Raw genomic sequence first — 13446 nt, forward strand, 5'->3', positions numbered from 1 at the left:
AGTGCGTTTTGGGATGTATTATGGACACCTCACCCTCTACTTTGGAGCGGTTGGCTATTGTAAGGTTGCTATATATAGCTAGAAAACTAATTGCACTACATTGGATACAAGGCGCCCCGCGGACTAGGAGCGAATTCATTGCAAAAGTGAATAAAATGATTGTATTGGAAAAGGTTGTCTATGTAAAGCGCAAAACGCTCAAAAAATTCGAATCCATATGGGGACCATGGGTAGGGGTAATGGAATCTGTATTATAAAATTTATTCAGGGACTCTGTATGACCGCCAGCCTTTACACGGTATTGGGGTTATGTATTATGGTTTTGGATAGGGTTTGTTTAATATGCTTTGTACTATATAATTTTGAAACTTCAATAAAAAATTATCTGATTTAAAAAAAGTAAGGGAGAGGTTTTTCTCTTACCCCACTCATGGCGTCCTCAAGTACCGGACTGGAAGACTTAGCATCCGAGCGTTCAGTGCGTCCTGGTGCTTCTCCTGGCGACTCCATAATGGCAGAAGAAGACTGGAGAACGAGCTCCTGTTGTTTCTGGCCTAAAATAGGCCAAGGATCGGCTGGGAGGCCCTCGCTCCGGACGCTGGAGCACCTCCTCCCCACGTGGACCACCGGAACACCGCCCCCTGGAGTGTTGGACGTGCCCGGAAGTGACGCGGCGAACGGACATGCCAGTCAGAGCGCCGGAAAGCCGCCAACGCTGGGTCTGGTCCGGCCCCTTCCAAGCCGAACGAGCCCCGGGGATCCGCTCCCCGCCAGAGGAAGGCCCGCCCTGTGGACCTTAAACCACCATCCTGCTTTGCAGCAGAAGGGGGACGATGAACCGGGAGAGGAGGGAGTACCTATCCCAGACTAAGGTTGCTCCCAAGAGGGAGACTTCTACCTTTCCAGAGAACACCTAGTGGAATAAGGTAAGCCTTGCTAGGGGGTCTGCAATCCCGGGAGAAGTGTCTTTTCCTCAAGAGAATCTTCCATCCGGAGGACAGGAAACCTGACTGGGTGTGTGGAGAGGTGTGTCCATTTTATATCCTCCGGTTTCCTGTCCAGCGGATGGGACGTCTCTCCAGGGGTGCTGTCATAGGTGAATAGGTAAAATAGCAATTCCTTTTTCTTAATGCAGCGTTCACCGTTCTGTATAAATTATATGATATCTTTATTCTGCGGGTCAGTACGATTATGGCTAGACCAAATTGATATATTTTTTATATGTTTTACTACTTTTACATAATACATTTTTTTTTCAATAAAATCATGTTTCTGGGTCGTCAAATTCTAAGACCCAAAACTTTTTTACTTTTCCGTCGACGGAGCTGAGAGGGCTTATTTTTTGCAGGACGAGCTCTAGACTTTATTTGTACCATTTTTGGGTACATGTGACTTTTTGATCACTTTTTATTAACTTTTGTTTTTAGTCCCACTAGGGGACTTGAAGACCTGTTTTTTTTTTAAAAGCTATTCTAACACATTGCAGTACCTATGTAGTGAAATGCATTAACATGGTTAGTTTTACACTAACAGCAACCTATTAGGCTCCGTCTCTGGCAAGGCCTTCCATATGGGGCAGACCTGGAGGTTACATGTCATTTTACACACGTGTATATGTGATGTGACGCTATTAAGGCCTCAACAAGACCGCCAGTCCAGCCTGTGCCCACAGTAATGCCAAATATATCTGTCTCTTCTTACCTTGTGATGTGCGTGGCCGGTAGTTCTCCATCATGACCTCCTCGTACAGATCCTTGTGTTCTTCTAGATACTCCCACTCCTCCATGGAGAAATAGACAGCGACATCCTGACACCTTATAGGAACCTGACACACACAATGATACAGTCATCACCCAGACACCTCCAGTGCTGTTACTGTAGAATTTCCCAGCATTCCCAGCAGTGTCACCTCTCCAGTCAGCAGCTCCGTCATCTTGTAGATCAGTTCTAAGATCTTCTTCTCATGTATCCGGGAGTGAGGGGGAGGCTCTGTGATGGGACTACTGCTCCATCCTCCTGACTCATGGATGATGGGAGTCGTACGGTCACCCGATGTCTTCTTCACTATTGTGTACTCCTGTGTATGGAGAGAGACACTTAGAGAATTGAACACAGTATTTCCCCCTCAGTAGAAAGAGGGAGATTGTGACCCCGCTGTATAGAGTTCTAGTGACCCCACATCTGTAATACTGGAGACCTCACCTACAAAAAGACATTGAGAAAAAAGAAGAAAACTAAAAAGGAAATAATATTGGGGGCGACTAGATGGACCATGTGCTCTCCTCCTGTCGTCATCTTCTATGTTTCTATATAGAGGTCATCCTGATCCTCCTGGTTCCTGGTCATTCTCATTGCTCTACAACATTACTATTGATGCATCGGTGACATGACACATAACTGACCATATTGGTGGCTGATCTTCAGCTTCTTGACGTCACTTGGAAGGTCTGGACGCTGTTATACAGGACACTGGATTCTTCCTATTATGTATTGTCCCTTCCCTATGTGGGACTTGTTCTATAATGTAGAAAAGTTTACCTCTCCGCTCAACAGGTAAATGATCTCCAAGGTGAAGTCTAATATTCTTCTGCTCATCTCATTCCTGTCCTTGTCCATCCTTGGTGGGTCATTCAGGAGAAGGAACGTTGTGGAGGAGAAGATGAGAAAACTGGAGAAGCTGGAGGATCTAGTACTGCAGACGTCTTTATGAAGAAAGGAGAATATGGAAATCATACAGGGGACAACATCATGTGTGACATACAGAACCTCACTTATTGATCATTGAGAGAAACCTCTTCTCAGAGCCGTCACCCCATGGAATAAAGGGGTATTCCCAACACGGACATTTCTCCCCAGGTTATGCCAGAAATGTCTGATAGATGCGGCTCCACCTCTGGCCGTGCTCGGCTGTTTCTGGACCTCCTATACAAGTGAATGGAGAGAGTCGTGCACATGTGTGGTCACCTCTCCATTCATTCTCCACCTGGATGTAGTCATCACCTCACCAGGCAGGTCGGGGGACCCCCGCTCTCCACATAGAGGTGGGACCCCCATATATCAGACATTTATGGCATATCTCTCAGGTGAGAAGAGTAAAATGAAGACATTTCCCCCCAAGACAATGAAGACCTGACTCCTGACACATGGTGGATACTGGGGAGACATTGCTGACATCTCACAAAACATGGTGCACACTTATGATCCCTTATGTTATAGCGCAGGTGGAGCGGAGCAGAGTGATACATTATTTTGTGGGATAAGATTCAGTATAAACTTGTATTTTACTCATTTAACCCCTTCCTGCACAGGAAATTTACCAGGAGTCGTTCACACGACATAGCGAAGACCTGACACCTGCTGCAAAGGCTGGAGACCTGCGATCACGGCCATTTAAGTAATTAGATGCCGTGGTCAATAGCGACTGCAGATTCTAAGCTGTAAGACAGACAGGGTGGTCCTCCCTGACAGCTCATCGGCCCCTTCCGACACCATCTCGGGGTATGGATGGTTGTCATAGCAGCCCACGGGTCTAATGAAGGCCCCCAGATCTGCCTACTCTCTGTATATGGCAAGGCTTAATAGAAGCCTGTAAAAATGACAAAATACTGCAACACATCAGCATTGTGCACATGATATGGTGCTGTGGGGTGGTATCTGTTGCTGTAGTGGGGGGACGTGGCCCAGAGCTAAAGACGCTTGGCATGGCCTGATAACATGGGTGCTTTTGGGCCTCTGGGTTGCTTCCTCTGCAGGTGCGATGCTGCGGTGGCAGTGGCCGCCATGCGGTGCTGAAAAGGATAGAGTCGGGACCCACATTAAAGAGGTTGTCGTGAAGTGGCAAGTGGCTCATACAGTGATCAGAATGTGAACAGAAAACCTCATGTTCATGTTTATAAATGATGCCCAGCGGCTCAGATCACAGGATACAGCGGATGTGCGGCCCAGGTCCAGTCTCCCACTAAGTGACATTAGTATTGCAGTGTATTGTATAGTGTCTGATGATCACTGGATCACGTTCCACAGGGGACTAATAAAATGTGTAAAAAATAATTAAAGTTTTCAGTAGTAAATAAATAAAAAAATATTAAATGTTCAAAAAAAAAACAAAAACCTCTTTTTCCCTAAAGTAGAAAAAAAATAAGGCCGGGTTCTAGGGATGCACCGAAACTTCTATACAGTTTCGATACTCTTATTCCCCAAACGGATAAATGTATGAGAGCGGTGCTGCGGCTGTGTAATACAGCCATTGCCCCGCTCCTGACAGGAAGTGCGTGCGCGGTCAGCATGAGGAGATGTGGCCGGCGCTGCAGTAATGAGCGGGGGTTCAGGCACGGAAGACGGAACATGGGGGTGTTTTGCAGCGCGCCCGCCATGTTCTGTCTCCAGTGCCGCCGCTCATTATTGCAGCACTGGCTGCATCGCATCATCCTGACCCCGCGCACGTGTTATCAGGACTCAGGAGCGCGGCAATGACTGTATCACACAGCCGCAGCCCCGCTCTCACACATTCATGTGTTACTATACTGAGCTGTGCGGCCGCATCACATCATCCTGACCCCGCGCACGTGTTATCAGGACTCAGGAGCGCGGCAATGACTGTATCACACAGCCGCAGCCCCGCTCTCATACATTCATGTGTTACTATACTGAGCTGTGCGGCCGCAGAGCCAAGTAACGAAATACATGAAATAACGGTATCGAACCGTTTGGGGATGCACAGTATCGAAACCGTATAGAAGTTTCGATGCATCGTGCATCCCTAGTGACCTCTAATGCAGAGTTATGAACAGCCGGCAGCGCGGACTATGGGCAGTCTGTGCTGTAGTTAGAAGCAAAAATAGTAATACAAGTCATTTAGAAAGACGATTATTGGCAAACTCCTGCAGTATAATAGTTTTTCTGTATAATGTCAGTCTCTGAGTCACTCACAGCACAGACCGGAGGAGAAGGATCCGCCACCCGTCATGGGAACCGGAATAGGTAAGTAATTATCTTATTATTATTCTATTAGGCACTACGGGGCATTATACTGGGTAGGAAAGGGGGACTGACATGGTCGCTGCTATAGGAGCATTTTACTATATGGGGGGGCATTATACTGTGGGGGCAGCTATGGGGGCATTATACTGTGTGGGGCAGCTATGGGGGCATTATATTGTGGGAGCAGCTATGGGGGGCATTATATTGTGGGGGCAGCAATGAGGGGCATTATACTGTGGGGGCAGCTATGGGGGGCATTATACTGTGGGGACAGCTATGGGGGCATTATACTGTGGGGTCAGCTATGAGGGGCATTATACTGTGGGGGCAGCTATGGGGGGCATTATACTGTGGGGGCAGCTATGGGGGCATTACATTGTGGGAGCAGCTATGGGGGGCTTTATATAGTGGGAGCACCTATGGGGGGCATTATATTGTGGGGGCAGCAATGAGGGGTTTATACTGTGGGTGGGTAGTTATGGGGGGCATTATATTGTGGGGGCAGCTATGGGGGGCATTATACTGTGGGGACAGCTATGGGGGCATTATACTGTGGGGGCAGCTATGGGGGCATTATACTGTGGGGGCAGCTATGGGGGCATTATACTGTGGGGGCAGCTATGGGGGTATTATACTGTGGGGGCAGCTATGGGGGGCACTATACTGTGGGGGCAGCTATGGGGGGGCACTATACATTGGGGGCATTATACTGTGTGGGGCAGCTATGAGGGGGCATTATACTGTGTGGGGAATTATACGGTGGAGGCAGCTATGGGTGGCATTGTACTGTGGGGACAGTTATGGGGGGCATTATACTGTATAAGGCAGCTATGGGGAGCATTAAACTGTGTGGGGCTGCTATGGGGGCATTATACCTTGTGAGCGCAGCTATGGGGGCATTATACCTTGTGAGGGCAGATATGGGGGCATTGTACCTTGTGAGGGCAGCTATGGGGGCATTGTACCTTGTGAGGGCAGCTATGGGGGCATTGTACCTTGTGAGGGCAGCTATGGGGGCACTATACCTTGTGAGGGCAGCTATGGGGGCATTGTACCTTGTGAGGGCAGCTATGAGGGGCATTATACTGTATGGGGCAGCTATGGTGGTATTATGCTGCACTGGGCAGCTATGGGGCATTATGCTGTATGGGGGAATTTGTTTGGGCATTGTACTGCATGGTTGCATCTGTGTGGGCATTATACTGTATGGGGGCATCTGTGGGTCAGTATACTGTATGGTGGCAGCTATGGGGGCATTATACTGTGTGGGGGGCACTATGGGAGCACGATACTATGTGGGCTGAACCCGGTGCGTATGGGCGGGAAATGGGCGTGGCTAAAAATAAAAATGCATTTTCCGCTGTGTGGAGAGGCTGTATAGCACCCTTTACATGGGGGCAATATCTTCAAGGGCGGGCTGTGTGTGGCACCCAGGGGAGGGGGCCCAGTCAAAAGTTTGCTATGGGGCCTAGGGTTTCATAGTTACACCCCTGCTAAAGTGATTTGCAGTCATTATTTGAGACCTGCAGAGGTTCTTAGTTTTGTGAACTACTAGTCTAAAGCCGGCCATACACTCAAGATGTCATGTGAACCATCGTTCCTCCGCTCCTCCTTATACATGTACGCTCGGTCGGGTGTGTATGTGTTTTCAATAGAGGGAAAGTCGCTGCCAGACTCTTCTGATAGCGACTTATCTACTAAGAAAAGGATCCGGCATTTTGAAATTCCCCAGCCCGATCCTTCTCTCTCCGGACATCTGACGCCATCGGAGAGTTGAGAAGTCGACAAATACATTAGAAAATCAGCAGGTCCGGCCGACATACATCTAATGTGTATGACCAGCTTAGCACACTGGCGGAGATTGATGACTGGCAGGAACATACACCTGGTACGACTGCCCATCCCCCACCCAACAAATGAGCGGCATGTCACAGAATATGATTTTCCCTCCCCACAAATGTGTAAAGTAATGGCCCCACGTCACAGATTTACAGCAGATGATCTGAATGTCTGTGTGGGACTGATATTAACCCCTTCCAGCATTGCTCCCTACATGTTCTGCATGGACAGGAGGTAAAGTAAGGAACGTGTGTTTGGAGCTCAGGCATCGGCCCCATCAGGAACGCGTCACTCTCAGAGTTCATGAGCAGGATTACAAAGGAAAAGCTGTCAATCATTGTGTGTGGGCGGGGCAAGCAGGACTCACAGGCTTTCTCTAGAAGTCCTGGCAGTATTTAAAATGGAACCTGTCAGTAGGTTTGGAGCCACTGAACCCCGAGCATGTCGTTATATAGATGGAGTTTAGTGTTCCAAACCTGCCCACGTCAAAACCCTCCGTTTCAGCAAAAGAACTTACAAGTTACTGAGAGGAGTCCAGCGGGGAGGAGTCCAGCGGGGAGGAGCACATGCGCATTACACACATGAAGGAGAGGACCGTACACCTCGCTTTACTGCGCTCGTACAGTGTACTGCTCTTGGCTTCATTTGTACCAAAAGACATAATCTGTCTGGTGAATGGAGCGCTCTGGATTTATTGGACATATAAAGGAAACGTAGGGATCGAACGTGAAAAGAGCCAAAATTGTGGAGCTCCTACATTACATGTCACTGTACACACGTGTATATGTGCTGCACATGACGGTATTAAGACTTCAACATTGTGCCAGTCCAGCCTGTGCCCACAGTAATGCCAATATATATCTGTCTCTTCTCACCTTGTGATGTGCGCGGCCGGTAGTCCTCCATCATGACCTCCTCGTACAGATCCTTGTGTCCTTCTAGATACTCCCACTCCTCCATGGAGAGATAGACAGTGACATCCTGACACCTTATAGGAACCTGACACACACAATGATACAGTCATCACCCAGACACCTCCAGTGCTGTTACTGTAGAATTTCCCAGCATTCCCAGCAGTGTCACCTCTCCAGTCAGCAGCTCCGTCATCTTGTAGATCAGTTCTAAGATCTTCTTCTCATGTATCCGGGAGTGAGGGGGAGGCTCTGTGATGGGACTACTGCTCCATCCTCCTGACTCATGGATGATGGGAGTCGTACAGTCACCCGATGTCTTCTTCACTATTGTGTACTCCTGTGTATGGAGAGAGACACTTAGAGAACTGAACACAGTATTCCCCCCTCAGTAGAAAGAGGGAGATTGTGACCCCGCTGCATAGAGCTCTAGTGACCCCCACATCTGTAATACTGGAGACCTCACCTACAAAAAGACATTGAGAAAATAGAACGAGGCCAAAACTAAAAAGGAAATAATATTGGGGGGACTAGATGGACCATGTGCTCTCCTCCTGCCGTCATCTTCTATGTTTCTATATAGAGGTCATCCTGATCCTCCTGGTTCCTGGTCACTCATTGCTCTACAACATTACTATTGCTGCATTGGTGACATGACACATAACTGACCATATTGGTGGCTGATCTGCAGCTTCTTGACGTCACTTGGAAGGTCTGGACGCTGTTATACAGGACACTGGATTCTTCCTATTATGTATTGTCCCTTCCCTATGTGGGACTTGTTCTATAATGTAGAAAAGTTTACCTCTCCGCTCAACAGGTAGATGATCTCCAAGGTGAAGTCTAATATTCTTCTGCTCATCTCATTCCTGTCCTTGTCCATTCTTGGTGGGTCATTCAGGAGAAGGAACGTTGTGGAGGAGAAGATGAGAAAACTGGAGGATCTGGAGGATCTAGTACTGCAGACGTCTTTATGAAGAAAGGAGAAGATGGAAATCATACAGGGGACAACATCATGTGTGACATACAGAACCTCACTTATTCATCATTGAGAGAAACATCTTCTCAGAGCCGTCACCACATGGAATAAAGGGGTATTCCCAACACGGACATTTCTCCCCAGGATACGCCAGAAATGTCTGATAGATGCGGCTCCATCTCTGGCCGTGCTCGGCTGTTTCTGGACCTCCTATACAAGTGAATGGAGAGAGTCGTGCACATGTGTGGTCACCTCTCCATTCATTCTCCACCTGGATGTAGTAGTCACCTCACCAGGCAGGTCGGGGGACCCCCGTTCTCCACATAGAGGTGGGACCCCCATATATCAGACATTTATGGCATATCTCTCAGGTGAGAAGAGTAAAATGAAGACATTTCCCCCCCCAGACAATGAAGACCTGACTCCTGACAACCTGACACATGGCGGATACTGGGGAGACATTGCTGACATCTCACAAGACGTGGTGCACACTATGCAGTCAGTGTTTGATATGAACTGTGAGGTTCTGCAGCAGCTGAGGTGACTTTATATATAAAGGGAACATGCAGTGTGATCTCGTGTCACCTAAGGCTGGATTCACACCAGCATGTGCGGTCCGTAATGGACGGAACGTATTTCGGCCGCAAGTCCCGGACTGAACACACTGCAGGGAGCCGGACTCCTAGAATCATAGTTATGTACGACGCTAGGAGTCCCTGCCTCGCTGTGGGACAACTGTCCCGTACTGTAATCAGGTTTTCAGTAGTTCCACGGAGAGGCAGGGACTCCTAGCGTCGTACAGAACTATAAATCGCCGTTTTCTGGTCACCCTCGCTATATATATATATATTTATAAAGTGATGAAAATCCACAGCTCGCCCCACAAAACCCAACAATCCCTCACTCCGCCCCATCCACGGAAAAAGAAAAACTTCTGCCTCTGAGAACGACCACACAAAAGACGGTTTTTTAACAATTCGTTTTTCTTTGTAAATGTCGCACATCATGAAAAACCAGAGAAATTTGTCATCGTCGTCTTCGTGATGATCCAACTAAACCGAAAATACATTGGAGGAATCCCATTCCCCCACATAGAGGTTTAGCAGTTGCAGTGAGATTATGTGATACTTTATATGACGCCCTGAAAATCTACAACTCGTCCCGCAGAATCTAATCCTCGCACCGCGAGACTGACAGAGAAACCAGAACGTTATAGATCTGAGAAGACGGAGGAAAACTAAACTGTCCTGGTGGTGAAGGGGTTAACCTGCGGTGCGGATTATAGACACGCAGGATATCGCATTGTTCCCAGAATCCTCTGCGGCTCCACCGCGTGTTCACAGCTGCAGCCAATCACAGGCTAGAGAGGTCACATGTCATTATAGGGGTCACCTGGACACAGCCGGAAGAGCAGGGACGTGTTGCTATGGTAACGCTCGGAGAGGTGAGGATCGGCATGGTTGTATTTCTGTAGTAGATATTCGGCAGGATTATACGTCCACCATTTGGGGTGAATATTCGGGGTGATTTCCTTGCGTGTTGTGGGTCGTATTCGCTACGTGTGAACATTCCCTTAAACCGCACGGTGAACGACATTAACAAGAAATGTATAAAAGTCAGTGAATAAGTTGTATGTCCCGAATATTATGTCATTACAAAACACGACTCGTCCCACAAACCACCCGACCACTACAAAGACCAGAAATAACAACTTACCCCAAAGAGGCCGGCACTGGAGGGGTTAAATCCCGGCTAGGAATCCAGTGGGCGGGGTCAGTCAATGATTGACAGCTCTCTGTATACACACTCATAAAGGGGTGACTGATAACAGAGAGAACACCCGACCAGCGCTGCTCTCCACCTCATACACGGAAATAGCTAAAGGACCTGTGATGACGTCACTACCACGTGACTGGGGCGGGAGGGGTGGAGCTTATCAGTGGAGAAAGATGGTGGATGAAGGACCTGTGACGTTTATCACGTGCCATGAGGGGGCGGAACGTTATGATGTGTAAAGTGATGATGATCACGTGACATGAGGGGCGGAGTTCTGTTCCCTCCGGTTGGTGACGTCATCACAGGTCCTTTCCGTGTATGAGGTAGAGAGCAGCGCTGGGCGGGTGTACATGACTTCGGGTCACCGCTGTTGTTTAGTGTTCTCTCTGTTATCAGCCAGGAGATTTCCCATGATGCAGTAGTAAGGTAAGGTTACATGAGGTCATTTCTGTCCGGTTTTGGTGCGTTTTTGTCCGGCACAGTGTTGGTGATTATTATTATTTATTTTAAGCGCTGTAAATATGAAATACAGGAGGGTTTAACCCCTTGGTGACATCAGATCTATAGTATTATGTTGTACGTGCGCCGTCACACTAGAAGGAGCGGAGCCTGCACCGTACACGACTACTGGCAGCCGCCTGCAACCGCCAAGATCAGAGACAGCGCAATCCTGGCCGCTTAACCCCTCAGATACCATGATTAATAGCGACCGCGGCATCTGATCAGTTAGAGATCGCGGCTTCCTCTGTCCTCCGAAGAAACTGCGCGATGTTGACCGGTTACCATTGGTATATATTGTAATACATGACATCATTTTTTTGAAAAAAAAAACAAAACATTAAAAATAAGTAACGTAATCGCCGCATCCGTTATTGTCCAAATTATTAAAATATCAAGTTCTAACCGGCAGAAATAATTTACATGTGAACGCCGCTGAATAAAAAGATCCCAAAATGTCAACAACAAAATCTACATCTCACCCCACAAACCCCCTCACACCGCGCAATCACCGGAAATATAAACCCCCCACACCGCGCAATCACCAGAAATATAAACCCCTCACACCGCGCAATCACCGGAAATATAAACCCCTCACACCGCGCAATCACCGGAAATATAAACCCCTCACACCGTGCAATCACCGGAAATATAAAACCCCTCACACCGCGCAATCACCAGAAATATAAACCCCCTCACACCGCGCAATCACCAGAAATATAAAACCCCTCACACCGCGCAATCACCGGAAATATAAAACCCCCTCACACCGCGCAATCACCGGAAATATAAACCCCACACACCGCGCAATCACCGGAAATATAAACCCCTCACACCGCACAATCACCGGAAATATAAAACCCCCCCACACCGCGCAATCACCGGAAATATAAACCCCCCACACCTCGCAATCACCGGAAATATAAACCCCTCACACCGCGCAATCACCGGAAATATAAAACCCCTCACACCGCGCAATCACCGGAAATATAAACCCCCCACACCGCGCAATCACCGGAAATATAAAACTCCTCACACCGCGCAATCACCGGAAATATAAACCCCTCACACCGCGCAATCACCGGAAATATAAAACCCCTCACACCGCGCAATCACCAGAAATATAAAACCCCTCACACCGCGCAATGACCGGAAATATAAACCCCCTCACACCGCGCAATCACCGGAAATATAAAACCCCTCACACCGCGCAATCACCAGAAATATAAAACCCCTCACACCGCGCAATCACCAGAAATATAAACACCTCACACCGCGCAATCACCGGAAATATAAACCCCCTCACACCGCGCAATCACCAGAAATATAAACACCTCACACCGCGCAATCACCGGAAATATAAACCCCTCACACCGCGCAATCACCGGAAATATAAACCCCTCACACCGCGCAATGACCGGAAATATAAACCCCACACCGCGCAATCACCAGAAATATAAACCCCTCACACCGCGCAATCACCAGAAATATAAAACCCCTCACACCGCGCAATGACCGGAAATATAAACCCCACACCGCGCAATCACCAGAAATATAAACCCCTCACACCGCGCAATCATCAGAAATATAAACCCCCTCACACCGCGCAATCACCAGAAATATAAACACCTCACACCGCGCAATCACCGGAAATATAAACCCCTCACACCGCGCAATCACCGGAAATATAAAACCCCTCACACCGCGCAATCACCGGAAATATAAACCCCCCACACCGCGCAATCACCAGAAATATAAACACCTCACACCACGCAATCACCGGCAATATAAACCCCCTCACATCGCGCAATCACCGGAAATATAAACCCCTCACACCGCGCAATCACCGGAAATATAAAACCCCTCACACCGCGCAATCACCGGAAATATAAAACCCTTCACACCGCGCAATCACCGGAAATATAAACCCCTCACACCGCGCAATCACCGGAAATATAAACCCCTCACACCGCGCAATCACCAGAAATATAAAACACCTCACACCGCGCAATCACCGGAAATATAAAACCCCTCACACCGCGCAATCACCGGAAATATAAACCCCTCACACCGCGCAATCACCGTAAATATAAACCCCACACACCGCGCAATCACCGGAAATATAAACCCCCCACACCGCGCAATCACCGGAAATATAAACCCCTCACACCGCGCAATCACCGGAAATATAAACCCCCTCATACCCCGCAATCACCGGAAATATAAACCCCTCACACCGCGCAATCACCGGAAATATAAACCCCTCACACCGCGCACTCACCGGAAATATAAAACCCCTCACACCGCGCAATCACCGGAAATATAAACCCCCTCACACCGCGCAATCACCGGAAATATAAACCCCTCACACCGCGCAATCACCGGAAATATAAACCCCTCACACCGCGCAATCACCGGAAATATAAACCCCCTCACACCGCGCAATCACCGGAGATATAAACC

The 13446-nt window shown here is 48.3% G+C and overlaps 2 protein-coding genes across 3 annotated transcripts in view; both read right to left on the minus strand.

The window, feature by feature from the left end:
• LOC142669294 (uncharacterized) overlaps positions 1–1813 on the minus strand; it is a 28053-nt gene extending 26240 nt beyond the window's left edge. The window contains exon 1 of the mRNA XM_075847105.1: positions 1702–1813. Within this exon, the coding sequence (XP_075703220.1) occupies positions 1702–1786 (85 nt within the window). The 5' untranslated portion in view covers positions 1787–1813. The remainder of the gene's footprint in view (positions 1–1701) is intronic.
• LOC142673593 (gastrula zinc finger protein XlCGF66.1-like) overlaps positions 1–10572 on the minus strand; it is an 88029-nt gene extending 77457 nt beyond the window's left edge. Inside the window, exons 1-5 of one of the 2 annotated variants that reach the window (XM_075847189.1) lie at positions 10426–10572; positions 8536–8699; positions 7903–8070; positions 7695–7818; positions 2156–2702 (exon numbers count right to left, since the gene is read on the minus strand). In XM_075847189.1, the coding sequence (XP_075703304.1) occupies positions 2518–2702; positions 7695–7818; positions 7903–8070; positions 8536–8613 (555 nt within the window). In that variant the 5' untranslated portion in view covers positions 8614–8699; positions 10426–10572 and the 3' untranslated portion in view covers positions 2156–2517. Of the gene's footprint in view, positions 1–2155; positions 2703–7694; positions 7819–7902; positions 8071–8535; positions 8700–10425 lie in introns of those variants that run through there. The other variant, XM_075847190.1, reaches the window with a different exon arrangement.
• Between the last annotated feature and the right edge of the window lie 2874 nt (positions 10573–13446).

The sequence above is a fragment of the Rhinoderma darwinii genome, chromosome 1 (assembly GCF_050947455.1).
Source record: "Rhinoderma darwinii isolate aRhiDar2 chromosome 1, aRhiDar2.hap1, whole genome shotgun sequence".
In the NCBI taxonomy this organism is placed as follows: domain Eukaryota; kingdom Metazoa; phylum Chordata; class Amphibia; order Anura; family Rhinodermatidae; genus Rhinoderma; species Rhinoderma darwinii.